General features: G+C 42.1%; 1 protein-coding gene across 1 annotated transcript in view; it reads right to left on the minus strand.

Annotated features, from left to right (window-relative positions):
• Positions 1–19,055, minus strand: part of DCBLD1 (discoidin, CUB and LCCL domain containing 1) — an 84,472-nt gene that overhangs the window by 42,127 nt on the left and 23,290 nt on the right. Inside the window, exon 2 of the mRNA XM_073575943.1 lies at positions 1,418–1,636. Coding sequence (XP_073432044.1) covers positions 1,418–1,636 — 219 coding nt within the window. The remainder of the gene's footprint in view (positions 1–1,417; positions 1,637–19,055) is intronic.

A 19,055-nucleotide genomic window follows, 5' to 3' on the forward strand; every position in this document is an offset into this window, starting at 1 on the left:
TGCACTAATCTGTACCTCCCACTCCCGACTCCAAGACTTCTCCCGTGCTGCTCCTATCCTCTGGAATGCTCTACCCCAAGAAATCAGGACTATCCACAATTTGCATAGTTTTAGGCGCTCTCTCAAAACACACTTGTTCAGAGCAGCCAATCACGTTCACTAATCACAGTCATTCTATGTGTAAGTGTGCGTGTGTAGCCCATTCACTATCTCCATCCATCCTTCACTCCCTCAAGATGGCTGGACCTTCATTGTAAATACACAATTGTAAATACACACCTGTACTTTGTATCTCCCTCATCTCATTGTAGATTGTAAGCTCTCACGAGCAGGGTCGTCTTATTTCGTCTTATTTTGCTTTAATTATTGTATTGTTAACGTTGTTACTTATGACTTGTGTTTTGAAACTGTTAAACTGTAAAGCGCTGCGGAATATGTTGGCGCTATATAAAGATTATTATTATTATTATTATTATTAAGCAGGACATACACATTAGAGGTACATCAGTCATCTTTAAATGCTTCTCAAATCTCTTCTGACAACAGATTACAACTGCCTGATCCTTGTGTAAGGGCTTTCTCCCACTTGCGATGTAATCAGACAAGTGAAATCCGCTAAAAAAAAAAAATCGGATTGCACTCGGCCGAACAAAAACCTATGGGTAACTCACATCTGCGATTACTTTCTCATGCCGGTTCGGATTGCATGCGCCCATATAAGTCTATGAGTGCATGTGAAATATCTCACTGCACATGGATATCACCAGAGTGCAGTGCGATTCCCGCGGATGTGGGCAATAAAGGAGACAGAGAAATTCATTTCTCTGTCTCCTTCGCAGCTGTGCTCCAATTCTGTGATGCAAGAGGTTGGGAGCACAGACAATTGGATCACGCTCGCAGGAGAGCAGGAGCTCAGTGTCAATAGCATACCGCATTCAACACTCTCGCATCAGATGTGATACACTACTGTTGTCTCTGGCCTAACACAGAAAATAAAGACGCCACCCAAAAAAAAAAAAAAGTCTGGCAGCAACTTTCAGTGGGAATTGGGAGACATAGCTTGAGAGGATCCTTGGGGACTGAGTGTTAGGATCAGCAAGTTATCAGTTCTCCTGTGGATAGGTGACAACTAGCAATCACCATCGCTTGTATTATCATGTAGAAACCCAATGCCAACCAGGTCCTCTTCATCTTTATACAGAGACAGGATGTATTCTACTGTCAGCAAGGGAGGAACGGAACAATTGTGATTCAGTGCATCACACTTCAAGATCATTTACACCTCTTAACCCTTTCCAAGGAAATAATAAGGCGGCCTTGTATAATATAGGAGGTGGATTGCAAGGAGATTACTTTCATCCAGATCTGTCTCAGGCAGTGAAAAACAGGTGGCACAACCCATTTTGTGTCAACTCACCAACTTCCTCATCTGATGATCCCTTGTAGATTTTAAGATAAGCAGATTCACAGTCTGGGGATTCTATATCCAGGTCGGCCATCTTCACATACAGGCTCTTCCCCATGGGTACTCGGATTGTCACTGTACATTGGGTGTAGTTTGGATAGGTACCGGGATAGTTCTTCGATGTTATTGTTCCACTTTCTTCATTACTGACGATATGTCCACATCCACCAACTGTAAAAGTGAAGAAAGACGATCAATATACATCCACTTACCTCTTCACACCCATGCTACAAATTACAGATTCAGAAGAGTACATGTGTTTCACCCTGAGAGTAACATGAGAAATCATTCTCTGTGCTCTGGCCGTGTAGATCACACAACTACCAAGTAATATTGCAGGGTCAGACAAAATAGCATACACCAAAGGCATAAGATATACTATTTCTAGGGATAATCTGATCTTATAAGAAACTTCCATAGACAAAAAAATATTCATCCCTAGTTTTAATAAGATCATATCATCCTACATGAAAGGCTGACGGGGTTCATGATAGTCAGTGCCGAGGGTGAGTATCTATCTGCCATACTTCACACTATTTCATGGTGTCTGATACATTTTCAACAGCAATTATTTATTGCAGTGTACATCCACTTTCTGCATTTGCACACATCTTGTCCCTGTCGTTACAAGACCCCTTCCCTTCACAAACCAGTAAAAGGGTTTTATACAGGAAAGAGATGCCATTTATTCAGCACTGGGGATTTTTCTGGTTTAGTCCGTGATCAGCATACAATAATACAGAAAAGAGTCAGGTACTTTCTTAGGTAAATCATCTCATCACCTACAACCAATAAGTTAGTAAGCTAAAGCTGATGGCTTCCAGTGCTATGGAAAAATGAAAGCTGTAAGTCCCTAAAAATTAGTCATCTCACAATGTATGCAAAAGGTAATGACGCAGTCCTCTTGGCCTGCTCCCTTATACCCAGCCACATTTCAACTTTCGCTGGAACACCACATCGTTACAGACCGTATGGTTGTAACGCCAAAGCCGGATTCATACTGCAGGTAGTTTGGTGACCATGAAGCCACTTATGGGTTTGCGCTCATACAGGAGCTCTTGGGATATTTGCCACTTTTGTCCTTCCTATAACCTAGTGAGAGGTCTACTATAAAAACATGTGTTTCCTTTTTTCCATTGGTATGCCTGCATGTGTTTATTTAATGGCATCTTTATCTTGGACAAGGGTGGTCATAGCAGTGCATGACTCGGCATCACAGGCCCTAACATTGCCCTGTTTATACACCACTCTCGATGTAGAGGTATGCTTACCATGTTATCTAGATGAGAAAGGTGTGGACTGAGTCCCTGGGAAGCTATTTTATGAATTTCATTCATATTTCAGCCCTTCCCAGCCCAACCTTGTATCTCGTCTTTCTGTTGTTCTTCATCTATATGTTGCATATCTGCTGGCGCCTCATTCTTTACGTTCATAGAAGGAAACATAATGAAGTGATCTTTCAAGAACAATCATGTACGTAGACCGTGACATTGATTGGTGTAAGTTTTTTTAAAACATATTTTCACATGACTCTAGTTGTTGTTGGAATAGAATTATGAACAAAAAGAAGTTACTGCAAATGCCAATCTGCTGGTGGGCTATTTAAACAAGTCATGCGTCTGTACAGATTGTCTCCTTCAGCTACCTAATGTCAGCCGCTAAAGCATGGTTCACATGTCCAAACACAGCAAAAACAGACGCACACTTTAATATCAGTTTCTAATCCAACTTTATTCGGCTTGTAAGTGATCCGTTTTACTGGCGGGGTCTCTGAACATATCTAGTATTCTGGGCATAGACTTTAATAAGTTACTGACTGCTCCTTTGCTATGAAGTTACAAAGCACAGAAGCTGTCAGTCAAGCAGGAGGCAGTGGCGTTGGGCGGGGAATAGAGCTGGAGTGACATAGGCTTCAGATCTACCATAGCCATTTGCAGATCAGTTCAGACGCTCATTTCTCAGTAACAGGAATGGAATGGCCATGTAAAAGTATTGCTGGACTTGTCTTTGAAACGTGCTTACAAATGGATTGTTTTTTGTTTGTGAGAGAATAGCGGGTTAAGTAATCCTACAGATAGATTCCCTTTACAGATTGATCTGTTCAAAAATGATAACTTTGGCTTCCTCTTTGCAATCCAGATGGCAACTGACAACTGGACATATGATCAGAGCCTGACATGTATATTAACCCCGTCATTCTGAAGCCTGTTTACACCTTCCTGACCAGGCCAATTTTTTCAATTCTGACCAGTGTTCTTGTGCCATATTCTACTTCATGATAGGGGTAAAATTTGTTCGATACATTTGAGTTTATTTGTGAAAATATCAGAAATTTGGTGAAAATTTCATAAATTTTCTATCTTTTATGCCCCTAGACAAGAGATACATCACACAAGATAGTTAATAAATAACATTTCCCACATGTCTACTTTAACCCAGCACAATTTTTGAAACAATTTTATTTGTTAGGAAGTAAGAGGGGTTAAAAGGTGATCAGCAATTTCTCAGTTCTCCAACAAAACTTACAAAACTATTTTTTTTTTTTTTTTTTAGGGACAACTTCACATTTGAAGTGACATTGAGGAGTCTATATGACAGAAAGTACCAAAAAGTGATGACTCAAAGCCCTCAAAACCACATTCCATGTTTATTAACCCTTCAGGTGCTTCACAGGAATTATTGCCATGTAAAAGGAAAAAAAAATAAACATTTTACCTTTAACAAAAATTAAATTTTAGCCCCAAATTTTTATTTTCACAAGGGTAACAGGAGAAAAATGTACCCCAAAACTTGTTGTGCAATTTCTCTTGAGTACACAAATACCCCATATGTAGAGAGGAGCGGACTCCTGGGTACTCGCATCTGGCCGAACAGTTAAACAATGTTCAGGTACCAAAACAGTACCCGAACCCTATTTACTTGGGGGGTCCGAACATCCAGTGTTTGCCACTCTGTCATGTGCATGACAACGTGGCAAACACTGCCCCTGATTGGCGGTAAAATCATTACGGCCGGTCAGACAGCAACAGTCCCCACGCTGTCAAATGAAAGCGTGTTCCTGCAGCTGCAATTGAAGGTAAAAAGTTTACCTCCAGTCACTGGTGTCGGCGGATGGGACTACTATTCCATCAGCCTACGTCTGCTGCCACTAACAGTGAGATGTATTAAATGAGCCAATTCTTTGCCCGGCTCTTCCCTCTTGCCCTGTGTTGGTGGCAAGTGGAGTTCATATTTGTAGGGTGGATGTCACCTTTGTATTGCCCGGTGACAATAAGCCCATGACTTAGTAATGGAGAGTCGTCTATAAGGGTATGTGCACACGATCAGAATTTGGCAGCGCTTTGGACAAAGCGCATGTCCACTGCATACAAAGTTCTGCTGGCTATTGAAAGCACGTGACTCTGCATGTGTTCATTGAACCATGTGGATTCACCGCGTCCAATACATTATACAGGTAAAATTTATCATGTGAAGGCTTGTGTCTCCGCAGGATAAGTAGACATGCAGCGGTCTGGAGAGATATGCCACATGTCTGTCTCCACGGGTGAAATGTGGGTGTCTCTAGACGCATAGTGAACATTAGATTTCTTGAAATCCTATCTACTATGCTGTAACATCTGGACTCTGCAAGTTGGATGCTGTACAAGTACGCAGCGTCTACTGATCCTGTGCACATACCCTTAGACACCTATCCATTACGAATTCTGAAGTTATATTGTAAATAAACACGCAGTCAGAATAAAGGCCTTTACTTTAAATAAAAAACACACACTTTTTTATCTAAAAATAAACAGTTAAAGCCCATTCCATTGAAGCCATCATCTCCTGTAAAAAAAACAAAAATAAAAAACAACCATATCCTTCACCTGTCCATCGTTCTGTCCCACGCCGAAATCCATGTCTGGGGACAAACAGTTTTCAACTTGAACAGCACCAAGATGTGACCATCCAGGCTGAGAACCACTGAGGAATAAGCTGAAGCGAGCTCAGCCTCAGGTACTAGCGGTGACTAGAAGTCCTATCAGCCGATGCCACTGACTGGAGGTAAACTTTTTCTTCCGATCATAGCTGCGGGCTCACGCTGTCATTTGACAATGTGGAACGGCAGCTGTGTGCCGCCGGTAATGATTTTACCGTCGATCAGAGTAAGTGTTTTGCTGCGCTATTATTCACATGACAGCATGAGAAACACCAGGGCTGCCAAACCCAAACAGTAACACGGGCTTCATGGTGAAGTCTGAGTTCGGGGTCTGTGCCTGAGCAGTAGATGTTCTGTACGAACCCCGAACTTTACTGCTCCGGTTTGCCCATCTCTACCCATATGTGATCAAAAACTACTTTTAAGCCACAGTGCAAAGCTCAGAATGGAAGAAGCGTCATAGTGTAGTTCAGATTTTGCTGGAATGGTTTGAAGGTGCAATGTCACACTGGCAGAGCCCCTGAGGTGCCAGAACAACAGAAACCCTCCCATAAGTTACCCTGTTTCAGAGAGGCATGTAGCGTCAAATTGGATTCCTGAGCTGCCCGTAAGATCCAGAATAACAGGCTGATAATTTTCAGGGGGTGGAATTCATATGTGATCGATAGCTGTAGGCCTCATCCTAGGGCACCTTGCTGGGGGTCCCTCCGCACTAGATGTGGATGAGGAGGAGGAAGATAGAGGAATGTGGGACCTTCCGCACTTGCCTGAATCCATGTTGGAGACAAGGAAAGCGTTTGCCTTCTTGATGAATGGGCCATTTTTATTTTATTCTTCAAAACATTGGGGAAGTGGGCCTTTTACACGTGTATTGTGTGGGGCTTGTGTGAAGGGTACTATTTATTATAAAAAGTAGAGAGAAAAAAAGTAGAGAAAAAAGTAAAGAGGAAAAATTTAGAAGAAACACTTAAAAAAAAAAAATGAAGAGAAAAATTAGTACAAGTAAAAAAAAAAGTTTAGTGACGTTCACTACACTAATGCCCAAACTATAAAGTTACTCGTCGAAAACTTTTTTTTTGCAAAATAAAAAAGAGACGGCACTAACAATGTGACATACGCTCCCTTAATGTGCTTGTGCTATTTGTACATTTACCCAGCATTTACATTTTTTTTTCTTGCAAAAGAAAAATGCTACCTCCATACCCCCGTACTAACTAATATTTTCTTTTCAAAACGAAAAAAAGATATATATTGGACGTCACTTACACTACGACGTCCACTACTCTATCTATTTTTATAAAATGAAAACATCCCTTGTTGCAGACTCTGATCAGCAGCCACACTAAGCAGAGTGCTGCAGCCACGGGAAGAGTATGAATGCTCAGTGCATGATGTCGTGCACAAGGAAAATGAGCAAAAAAAGTGGGCCAAAAATACAGTTGGGAGTGGGGCGGATTGGTGGTGTTTGGAGAGCTGGAACAGGCATTTGAGAACTGCTGCTGCAGCGCTCACAGATCGGTCACCCAGACAGCACAGGAGGCAGGAGACAGATCACAGGAGGATCCCATTGGCCACCAATGAATTTCTTTCTCTCAGGTAACACAGAGGGGGTATACAACCGCTTTGCACACCAGCTCTCAGGAAAAGATTGCGTGCAAAGAGGAGATGACAAATTTAGATCAACCCTTTGGCGCTGATTGGCTGAACAGTACTTACTGACCAATCAGTGCCAAAACTGTCACCTGAAGTGATGTGCCAATTCGAGTTGAGCAAATTTTTCAACATTTGGTTCCGATTATGATCAGCGGCGAATATTGTTTTTGCAATATTTGCCGAACGTTATTGGAGCCAATGGGAGTAGAAATGAACGAATATGTTTGGAACCGATCGTCAAACATAACTTCGGCATGAATATGGTAAAAATATGACACAAATATGGCAAATTCAGATTCAGCAACCAATTCCGAACATATTCGCTCAACTGTAGTCCCAAGCACCCCATCCACTGTGACTGCTGCGACTGGTGTGGACTCAGACAGCACCAATAATAGCGTATCAGATTGATAAATATATATACCGTATAAACTTTGTCACATCACTGTGATTGGGTGGTCAGCATTGATCAGCCAATCACAGCGACGCTGAAGTGTGGGGTGGTACAGACCTCCGAGGTGACATGCATGGATAGCCTGCTGTCAGAGACAGAAGTCATCTAAAGTCACTGTACGATGGACTGGAAATCGCAGCGGCATGTACTGTATGTACTTCAGTTTGCGGGAACACACTTCTCGAAGCGCCGTACATACGGTGCATGTCGTGAAGAGGTTAAAATTAGGGAGTTTGGAGTAAAAGGCCAAAACAATTTTATGGCCATCGTCATTTTAACGCCAAGCCCAGAATCTTCCTTTTGGCAGGTATGTTATTGTTTTTATATCAATTGGGTCAGCTGGATTTGGAATCAGAAAACAGTCTTGTATTGGGGCCTAGATCTTCACAGCTGTGCTATAAAAGATTCAAAACTATGCATATTACAAGAGACTAGTGTGGCCTCAAATACACCATGCTGCTCTTAATACAATCTGGCCGCATATAGACCTCACACCCTTTACGGATTTATACTTGGTATAATGCCAACAGAATCTATTATGTCCAGTCCTCTGCTGACTTAATAGAGACGCTACTATGAAAAATATCCTGCTAAATGGGTCAAAAGGTAGACAGAGTGACAATTACAGCATTACCTAGATTTCACCATCAGTATACCGTAATAACGCCCAGATTTTCTGTTTTATTTTGCACTACTATTTACACAACCTTGGTTGTATCATGCTTTTTACATGACAGTCCCTATTGGGGGTCTTCTGTGTGTGGGAGCAATAGTCCATGTGTAAAAGACACTGATGTCCCAGCAGACAAAGCTATGATGTGACAATACTGAAAACTAAAGGAAAGACAAGAAGGAGTAGACAACAGCAAAGGAAATTTTTAGTCGATAGTGTTTAAAGAGTCACTAAACTTTCATGGACCTCAATATGCAAGCAATTTAAGCACCTGCCAAATATGAAAAAAAAAAAAAACTTCATGACAGTTTAATTACGCTTTTATTTACGAGCCCATAGTTTAGACATTGACAAGTCAATTGGATGATGTAACAGTTTTGCAGCTGGATGGTACATTTGGGCCTATAATAATTAACCATGTTAAATGCCATCTACCTAGTCTCCATATAATACACAAAGCACAATAGCCTTTTTTTCTTTTGTTACAGGAGATTTACCTTGCAAATGGAAGCTTTCAATGCGGAGATTAATTGTGCACTATGATGCACTATAACCAGTAGAAATTTAAAGTGATTGTCAGCTATTAAGGCAACACCTTCCCAATCATTATATTTCCCCCCCATATAAAATAACAGCAGCTAATGCTTGACTCTGGTACTGGCGGTGCCATTCCAGCAATGTCGGCACCTGGTCTTTGTCATACGAGCCCTGCAGCCAATCAGAGTCTGCTTCACTCACCTCCTTTGGACATAGCTGACATCAGGAGGATGTCAGAGAGCAACAGCAGATCTCCCTTATTTGGGCTGACAGTTTTGTCCGAAAGAAGTGAGAGTGATGTGATGTTGATAGTCTGCAGGGCTCGCGTGACAATGTCATGCAAGCCCCGGGAGAGCAGGAGCCAATTGCTGGAACAGTGCATTCACCAGAGGAGAGTATAGACTTATTTTACATGGGGAAATATAGTGATTGAGAAGGGGTTGCCTAAGTAATGTATAACCCCCATTAAAGAAGACTTTTCACAAATTTTAGGAATGTAGCCAAAATGGTTTTTTACTTTGCTCCACTCTGTTCTAGAGATATAGTGCATCGAAATGACTTGCGCCCAATATGCTAATTTTGTTACCATTCAGAGTGATAGCGACGAAAAAGTAAATGTCCACAATTCTGACTGAAATGAAACGCACATTCAGAAGGTCAGAACTCTGCAAGGTGTGATGTTTACCCCATCTCAGTATTCACTCTGGCGCTACAGTTTGCCTCCTCTCAAGGCCTTGCACTGACAGAAAGTGGCGGGAGGCCGAAGTGATCACGGGACAGAAAGTCTTGCACGCTCATGCTGGCACAGTTCTGGAAGTGTCAGGATGGTGGCAGACAGCAGCATCATGGGAACCGCTGAGGACCCAGGATGGGCAAGGATCACTTTGGCACAGGTCTGATTGTCTATATGGGTGTCTACTTTTTCATCCCTGTGACACTGCCTTTTTAAAGATTGGACAGCATCATAGTAGGTTGGGAACACAATTAAATGCCCTGCTGAATGATTAATTTTGGTGCCCTTTATCTCTACAATGGAGAGGAGAAAAAGAAAAGTGCACAGCACTCTTGTGCAGTAGCAGGAATGTAGACATGCGGGGTTGAGATACTTCTCTAAGGCTGGTTTCACATTTGCGTTTTTTAGCGCTGGAAAAAAACGCTAACCTGCGCATGCGTTTTTTCCCCTATCTTTAACATGGGTGCGCATACTTGCGCGCTTGTAAGCGCATGTATGCGATTTTCATGCGCTGCGTTTTTTTGGGGTGTGCGATTGGATTTTCCAGACGCATCATGTTGCATTTTTTGGCCCTGCAAAAAAGCGCATGCGCACATATGCGCACGTTTTGCGCTAAAAAGGGCCATTATAGCCTATGGATGCGCATATGTGCGCACTGGCATGCTCATGTAAGCGTTTTTTTGCATATGCGTTTTTTTTTTTAACCATGGAATTTAGGGGTTTGAGTTAGAGTTAGGGTTAGTTAAGGGGGTTTAGGGTTAGGGTTAGGGTCAGGGTCAGGGTTAGGGTTGGGTTTTGGGTCAGGGTTAGGGTTTAGTATGGTTTGGTTAAGGGTTAGGGTCAGGGTTAGGGTCAGGATTAGGGTTAAGTATGGTTTTGTTAAGGGTTAGGGTCAGGGTTAGGGTTAGGGTTAGGGTCAGGGTTAGGGTTAGGGTTAGGGTCAGGGTCAGGGTTAGGGTCAGGGTTAGGGTCAGGGTTAGGGTCAGGGTCAGGGTTAGGGTTAGGGTTAGGGTTAGGGTTAGTTAGGGTTTAGGGTTTGGGTTAGGGTTAAGTATGATTTGGTTAAGGGTTAGGGTCAGGGTTAGGGTTAGGGTCAGGGTTAGTGTTAGGGTTAGGGTCAGGGTTAGGGTTAGGGTCAGGGTTAGGGTTAGGGTTAGTTAGGGTTTAGGGTTTGGGTTAGGGTTAAGTATGATTTGGTTAAGGGTTAGGGTCAGGGTTAGGGTTAGGGTTAGGGTCAGGGTTAGTGTTAGGGTTAGGGTCAGGGTTAGGGTTAGTAAAGTCATGGTTTGGGTAGTGTGAGGGGCCACCTAAAAATGTTGGAAAAAAACGCAAACGCGGTAAAAACGCGCTAAAAACGCATACAAACGCATAAAAACGCTGCGTTTTTTTCATGCATGCTCATAAAAATGCTTGAAAAAAACGCAGCAGTTGTATGCTTATGTATGCGTTTTTTCAATGCGTTTTTTTGCGGGAAAAACGCGCTGCAAAAAAAAGCAAGTGTGAAACTAGCCTCAGCAACTGCTGCACAGCCCTTGTTGAACATTTACTATGTGACTTTGCTTCATTATAGTAAAAATTCTTCTCACAAGAATTTATTTTTTTACACTGACAGCTGAAATTTCCTTGTGAGAGATTACTGCAGCCATCGTGCCAAATGATGGGTTAATCATTTTAGAAATGGCAGCAGTAAACACACGCAAGGCTGAAACTTACAGTGCGCACAAAAGCTCAGGAAATCCTTTTTGGATTATAATATAAAAGGAGACAAGCCAGGGAAACCTTGAATAGCCCTCCAACCTGCAGATGTTCCTGCCTCTCCAGTGCTTAGCATTTACTTACAATCTAATTATCTCCACTACAGTTTGCAGGAACGATTGCTGCAGGCCAAACTGCCAGGCCCTTTTGTGTGTTCGGGACCCTTTCTAACACGCAGCTGTGGTGAGATGATGATTTATGTACAACGTTGAACATATATGTGGAAAGTGTCGTACATTTTAAAAGCTAAACTTTCTTCTACCAATCACTTCTTCCTTCAAGGGAACCTGACATGTTAAAAATGGTATCCGACATGCAGACCTGATGCTATAGAGCAAGAGGAGCTGATCAGATTGTTATACGTTTTAGTAACCTTAATTTAATTCCTGGGGAGCCGAGGAATTCCACGTTGGGCCACCTCCTCCTCAAGTGGCACGTGGAGAGTTGACACTAGATCAGTGTGTAATGGGTAGTTTATCCACATGAAGCCTCTGCTTCCAGGGAGGCTTGTGGATGTTGTTATGTCCCGTTAAAGCTTCACCCTCCTCGGCTGGGCAGAGTACAGGACTAACGGCAGGAGGAAAAATTGATCAATCAGGAGAGAGAGGTGGTGGAGCCTATTCAGAACAGCAGCAGGAGAAAAAAGAGTACATACAAGAAAAGTAAAAAAGTGAAGACAGGAAGGAGAGGAAGAAAGATCAGACATGTAAAGAAAAATAAGGGAGGAAAATGAGAAAGGTAATGTGCAGCCATCTGGTGCCAATGCCAGAACAAGTAGCAGCTGAAAGGAGGCCAGAAACCAGGAACAGGGCCTTCTGTCACCTCACAAAAGCAGGTGTACACCACCTTCAGTTTCCCCTTGGCTACCATTAACCCAGTGTTCCACTTCTTGGCCCTTAAAGGAAGTCCTCATTTTTTTCACCAGGTCCTACGACACAAAACAACTTTATAAATATTATCTAATTGTCCTTAGTAATACAGCAAGATATCAATGTTATAAAATAAGGTATAAAGTCTCCTAACATAGATGGCAAATCCACAGGTTCCTCCAGTTCCACTTGCATTGGGAACTCCCTGTTGTAGACAGAAGCCTCAAAAAAATGGACAACTCCTTTTGAATGTTCCTAATTTGCTCAATCAAAAAAAAGTTGAAAGCATACTGAACTCCAGTATAAGTGCTGGCTCTGACAGGGCTAGGAAAAAGGCTGCAGGGCTCGCGTGACAAACAATATCCTGAGATTGCCGGGGAAAACAACACTTGGAGCAACATATTTTTATTTCTATTTATTGAGCAAATTAGGCCCATTCGAAAAGAGCTGTCAAGTGGAAAATCCCCTTAATAGGACACGTGCTGGACCCATACACAACTTATATAAGGACCATCACAGAAGGGGATTTGAGCCTGACTGGTGCCGCTGCAGCCTCTACACATACTACATATCTCCTAATCAGAGTCTTACCTTCTCTTACAAGGTAATAAAATATTCAACTTACCTTTGCCTTCATGGAAAAAACCTATCTCTCTCAGCATGCCGTGACTGCCAAAGATTTTCGGACTTACTAAGAGTATTAGTTTTAATCACTGATTTTATCCTTCAATTACCTTTAGGCCAGTTTCACAAATCCATGTTTCGCTGTCAAAGTACTAACTGTGATCTCAGGACCAGTCGCAGATCTCTTGACCTGACCGCAACAGCCTCACAGGAACTTATGAGGCTCTTTAGTCTGGATTAGTAGACAAGCGGCCATTACAAGCCTAGCGGGTCGTACTGGGGCCGTGAAACACGGATGTGTCATTCCAGCCTCAATAAGGGTCAGCTCACAGGTAGCTGCAACATTGCGGCTAATATGCTGAAGAGCAGTGCTAACCAGGACTGTGGAGCCAGTAAGCCAAACCTTTCCCTAACTCCCAATACCACAGCACTGCCTCTCTACTGAGCAAGCAGAGATCCTTAGATCAGGAATACAACATTTCATAACTTTCCCAAATTCTTATCAAAACATTTACAGCACTGACCTACTGTACACAATTTATTATATATTGCAGGATCAACTCAGCTGTCATGAGCTGAAAAAGATGTGGGCTCAATGCCGGAACACGCATCAAATGCCGAGACATGACCTATGACGCATCTTAACATCACAGGTCATGAAGGAGTTAAATATCAGTCATTCAAAGAGTCCAATAAAAGTCAGGGGGAACGGTGTCAATCCATACTTGCCTCAAGGATCAATATCTCCTAAGGCCTCATTCACGCATCAGTTTTTTGCTATCAGTCACAATCCATCGTTTTGTGAAAAAAAAACGAATTAAAAGAATAGAAATGACTCTGGGCATGCTCAATTGCAAAAACCGGAATCCAGTGACGGATCCGTCTTTTGACGGACAGCGACGGATCCTGCGCCCATGGGCTTCCAGGCTACTTTCACACTAGCGTCGCCCGAAGCTAGAGCCAACAATGGATGGCGCTCCATCCGTCACTGTGCGACTTTTCGACGTACACAAAAAACGTTCCTATATCCGTTGTATCCAGTCGACGGACACAGAATTTCCGACGGATCCGTTGAAAGAAACGTGTGGCCATCCGTCGCTAATACAAGTCTATGAGGGAAAAAAAACAGATCCAGCAGCATCATTTGCTGGATCTGTTTTTTTCACAAAACAAAGGATTGTGACTGATGGAAAAAAACTGATGTGTGAAAGGGGCCTTAAATGACCATTAGTTGACCAGGAGAACAAAGAACTGAGAACTTATCATTTATTACCAGACTGCCCAGTTTATTATTATATACAGATTTAGGTAAATTTGTGAGCGAGGATAGTGTAACATTTGTATGCAGGTGAAATGTGGATGCCTCATAGTTAATGTTACTGGTAGACCCTTGGCACTCCAGTCCGACACTGGACACATTAGCCTTATTACAGCATGTGTATATCACCCTTGTAGTATCCAGACAAGCAGAATTACTGGCCAGAAGAATCTGTTATTTATTTTCCACTTTTTAGATTTTAGAGGTTTATAATAAAAGTGATGTTTTACTAATTACTGCTGTGATTATAGTGTTAGTCTACACAGAGGTGGTTCGCCTCGGTGATGTGAAACCGGGAGAGCAGAGACTATTGGGCTTACTGCAGGGCCAGAGGGGGCTGTATGCTATCGTAAGGTCATAAAATATCCGAATCCATGTGTCATGCACACGCCACGGTGTCAAAGTAGCATCAGTTATTTCTTAGCCAGTTCACACAGTATTTTCTATCAGTATTTGTAACCCAAAACCAGGAGAGGAACAGAAACAGAGAAATAGTATAATGGAAAAATGTGCACTTCAATCTATTAGATTCACTTCTGGTTTTACAATGTAAAATATTGACCTCGCAAAAGCGGCCGTATTCCAATATCACATACAGCATATTCTGCACATAGCATTTATTGGCATTTATTTATCCCATGAGATTCTTAATTGGATTTGAACACAGCCTGAAACAAATGTTAAAATACGCCATAAAATTACTCAAAACTATGGCGAATCCTCAATGGTACAGAAGAGAACAGGAACTGGTGCTGCTCAGGGAAACCTCAATACTCTGCTACTGAAATTGCACATTACATCAAAGGTCAATAGATGGACAATTCTCATTAAGAAACACATATAGGCAAAAGCAGACTTCTGGTCAAACAAAGAAGGTAATCTCTCCTGTCATTTCAAGCGCCCATTACATTCACCCAGTTGGTAAATATTTGAGCTTGGAGCCACTGATAGTCATCTTTCAAAATTGTCAGCAGTTTCACAGAAAGAGGTAAATAGCCAATATAACTGCACCCATGGAGGCCAATAAATATCCACAGCTATAGATTGGGAACGGTTTTGTATTTTACCATTTGTGTAGGTTATGGGCAACACGAAGGGTTAAACCACAAACTGGGCCACTGCTGCAATGTAGCCACTTGCAGACTAGCAATAGGATACAACCATGTCTAGTCTAGTAGGTTTACACAGCAGAGTTGCAGCGACAAATTTGATGCCGATTTTACCCTGCGCAGCGCAAAGAGCTAAATCCATAACAAATTTTGTACAAACACAGTGTGGGCATTAAAATCCACACTGCTGGTCAATCTCTATGCAGACATTTCTGCAAAGTGTAAGTTTTGTTGCAAACTCTTCCACTAGCCAGTACTGGACTACTCTGGGGACTTCATACAGTGGATAAAATACCATAAGTATTTGATACACTGCCGATTTTGCAAGTTTTGCCACCTACAAAGACTGGAGAGGTCTGTAATTTGTAGGTAGGTAGGTACACTTCATCTGGGCAAAACACAGAATCTGGAAAAAAAATTAAAAAATTAAAAAAAAGAAAATGACATGGTTTGATTTTTACATAATTAAATTGCATTTTATTGTATGAAAGAAGTATTTGATCATCTACCAACTAGCAAGAATTCTGGCTCCCACAGAACTGTTAGTTTTCCTTTAAGAAGCCCTCCTACTCTGCAATCATTACCTGTATTAATTGCACTTGTTTGAATGTGTTGCCTCTATAAAAGACACCAGTCCACACAGTCACACACCAACCTTCTGACCATGGCCAAGACCAAAGAGCTGTCTAAGGACACCAGGGACAAAATTGTAAACCTGTACAAGGCTGTAATGGGCTACAGGACAACAGGCAAGAAGTTTAGTGAGAAGGTATCAACAGTTGGCACAATTATTAAAATAATGGAACAAAAGATGACTGTCAATCTTCCTTGGTATGGGGCTCCAAGTAAAATCTCACCTCGTGGGGTAAGGTTGATTCTGAGAAAGGTCAGGAATCAGCCAAGAACTACATGATGGGACCACAGTCTCAAACATTACTGCTAGTAACACACTACGCCATCATGGATTAAAATCCTGGAGGGCACGCAAGGTCCCTCTGCTCATGCACACATGTCCAGACCCGTTTGAAGTTCCCCAATGTCCATCTGGATGATCCAGAGGAAGCATGGGAGAAGGTTATGTGTTTGGAGGAAGAAGGATGAGTAGAACCCCAAGAATACTGTCCCAACCGTGAAGCATGGTGGGGGAAACATCATACTTTGGGGGTTCTTTTCTACAAATGAGGACAGAATGACTGCAAAGTATTGAAGGGAGTATGGATGTTGTCATGTATTGCAAGATTTTGGTCAACCTCCTTCCCTCAGTAAGAGCACTGGAGATGGGTCGTGGCTGGGTCCTCCAGCATGTTAATACAGCCTGAAACACACAGCCAGGGCAACTAAGGAGTGGCTCTGTAAGAAGCATTTCAAGGTCCTGGAATGACTTAGCCAGTTTCCAGACCTGAACCCAATAGAAAATCTTTAGAGGGAGCTGAAATGCAATGACGCAACATTATGGATAAAATACGTGTAATTTGCACATAATTGTAAGAACATTTCTGTAGCAAAAACGCTCTAAAAATGCATGCTTTTTTCTGTGCCAATTTTCTGAATCTGATGCAATTATATAAGGAAAATCTGCACATAAAACTCAATGTACTTGCAAGAGAATTAACATGTTTCAGATTTGGAAAAACGCACCGTAGATCGGCTTACAAAGCGTAAAAAAGAAAAAGCATAGCCAGCATGAGATTTCTAGAAATCCCATCCACTTTTCAGAAACTGAGAGATGCTGCATTTTTTTAAAGCAGAAATGTGGAAAATTAGGCATCATATTCACTACGTGTGCATTTACCATTACCTTGCATGGATCCTCATAAAATGTATGCTACGCATATATACAGGCTACAATGCTGTCTCACATTTGCTTTTTCACTTGGTGATCATGTGATGTGATTGATACAGGAAAGTTTTATGGCAGTTACTGCTACAGGGTGAAACCTGTCACTGTAAAAAACAGGGGAATGGTTGAGGCCATAAAGTCATGAAGTGGTTAAGAGGACAATTCCATGTGGCATTCAGTGCACATTACAGCATGCTGTAAATACAAAAAACTTTAGTAAAGCCCAGGCCAGCTAGTTATCAGCAGCATTTACACCACAAGTCATCATTTCAGAATGCCCCAGAGGTTGTATGCACCAAGGCGAATACGGGCAACCCTGGTGCCAAACACCCAAGCACAGCTGTAACAGAAGGAAAGTGGCAATTAGTGAGCAGGACAAATGAGGATTCCTTCCATCGCGCTTCATTACGGGGCAGAACTGCAAATACTGAACAGTATAAGAAAGCATCCTGCAAGAATCGAATGCATGAACCATCTTATGGGGAGTAGAGATATACCGTACATAGGGTTCCTATACAGCATTGGGCACAATGCTGAGCAGACAAGGGTTAGATCCGTTCTGTGATGGCGGGAACACTGCTCGACTTTGCAGTATATCATTAATCATATTATTATTACATGGATAATTACATTTCCTTGCTAATCTGCAAACAGGAGACTCCATTTAGGCCTACATTACAGCTTTGTACCCCTCCAAGTTGTACGCCCAGACATATTTAGTGCCCTACTACAATTCCCTATGCCTCTAGTTTTATAGGTAAAAATGTGGGATGTTGATCAGATGCCACGCATAAGGAAAAGTTCCCTCTTTACAAACAATGAGGCCTTGAAGAGGAAAGTGGCCAATTCTTGCAGAGCTTTCTGATTTTTATTTAAAGGGGTTGTCCGGTCTAAAATAACAAGACTAGTGTATTGCGTGAGGTTGGAAACAACCTAGTCAGATTCTATCCGGTAGTAGCTTCATCACATTTTTTTTGCAGTCACATGACCCCATTCCCGGCGACGACTGGTGAAAGCTCACAGCACGCAGTGCGTGTGCTGTGAAGATTCACAAGTCTGCAGTCACACAGAGTGACTTGTCGTTTTACACCGGACAACCCCTTTACACCAGTCATATGGTGCCAAAGATGTGGGCCTACATTTAGTGTAAATTTGTATGGTCTTCACCAAGGGGCTACTGTGCATCACAGCCTAAAAACACAGCTCTGCAGAATCCTGTGAGGAATGTCCCCCCATCTAGGGAACCATTTGACGGATTTGAAAAATAAAAATACTCGGGAGCAGTGAGAAGAAAATGAGAGCAAAAACGGGCCATTTTTTACCTATTGACAGGTCCTACTACGTTAGCAAAGAATGACTTTTCAAATTAAGTCCCGTTGCTCGGTGCTTCACTGCGGGTCTAATAATCTTTATACACCTTCCCCCTGCTTGGTTTCCATCTATCGCCTCCATTTTCTGGCCCTTTGAAGCCAGAGCTGTCAATCAAAGAAGAGGGGAGGAGATAGAGGAAAACGAGCAGGTGTGACGGTGTATACGCATGACCCCACCGTGAAGCACCGAGTGGCGGGACTTTGTTTGAACAGTCATTCAGCACTGACAGTCCCTTTACAGCATACACACGCATGTAACCTTTAATATAACTGCATAGTACATTTCTAGAATCAGTGTTGATATTCATCCACACTGCTAACTTGTGCCAGAAGATAGCACACATCTGTAATACATTTCTTGTAAAGGATCTAACATGCAATATATTTAGTGCACGCCATTTGCAGCTGCATAAAGGAATCATTTGGATCGGGCTCTGTTCCCATCTGCATTATTTTGGTATTTGTGCTTAGCTAGAAGAACAAAAATATGAACATATTAAAAGATCAACTTCATGCTGGACACCGATAAGGCTAGAAGGACTCCACTGACTATATTGCGGACTGTCTTACTTCCGACATGGTTTATTTTTTGGTTTAGCGTTTTTAGTTAATCTGTGATCGAGGTTCTAAATGGAATACCTAATGCAGATGTGAACAGGGTCTTAGGAAATCTTCCCATTACATAAAAATATAGTGTGATTCCTTTACAATGAACCCCTTTAAAAAAAAATGGTTA

This window comes from Dendrobates tinctorius, unplaced genomic scaffold (assembly GCF_039654945.1).
Source record: "Dendrobates tinctorius isolate UK_male_01 unplaced genomic scaffold, ASM3965494v1 ptg000046l, whole genome shotgun sequence".
NCBI lineage: Eukaryota > Metazoa > Chordata > Amphibia > Anura > Dendrobatidae > Dendrobates > Dendrobates tinctorius.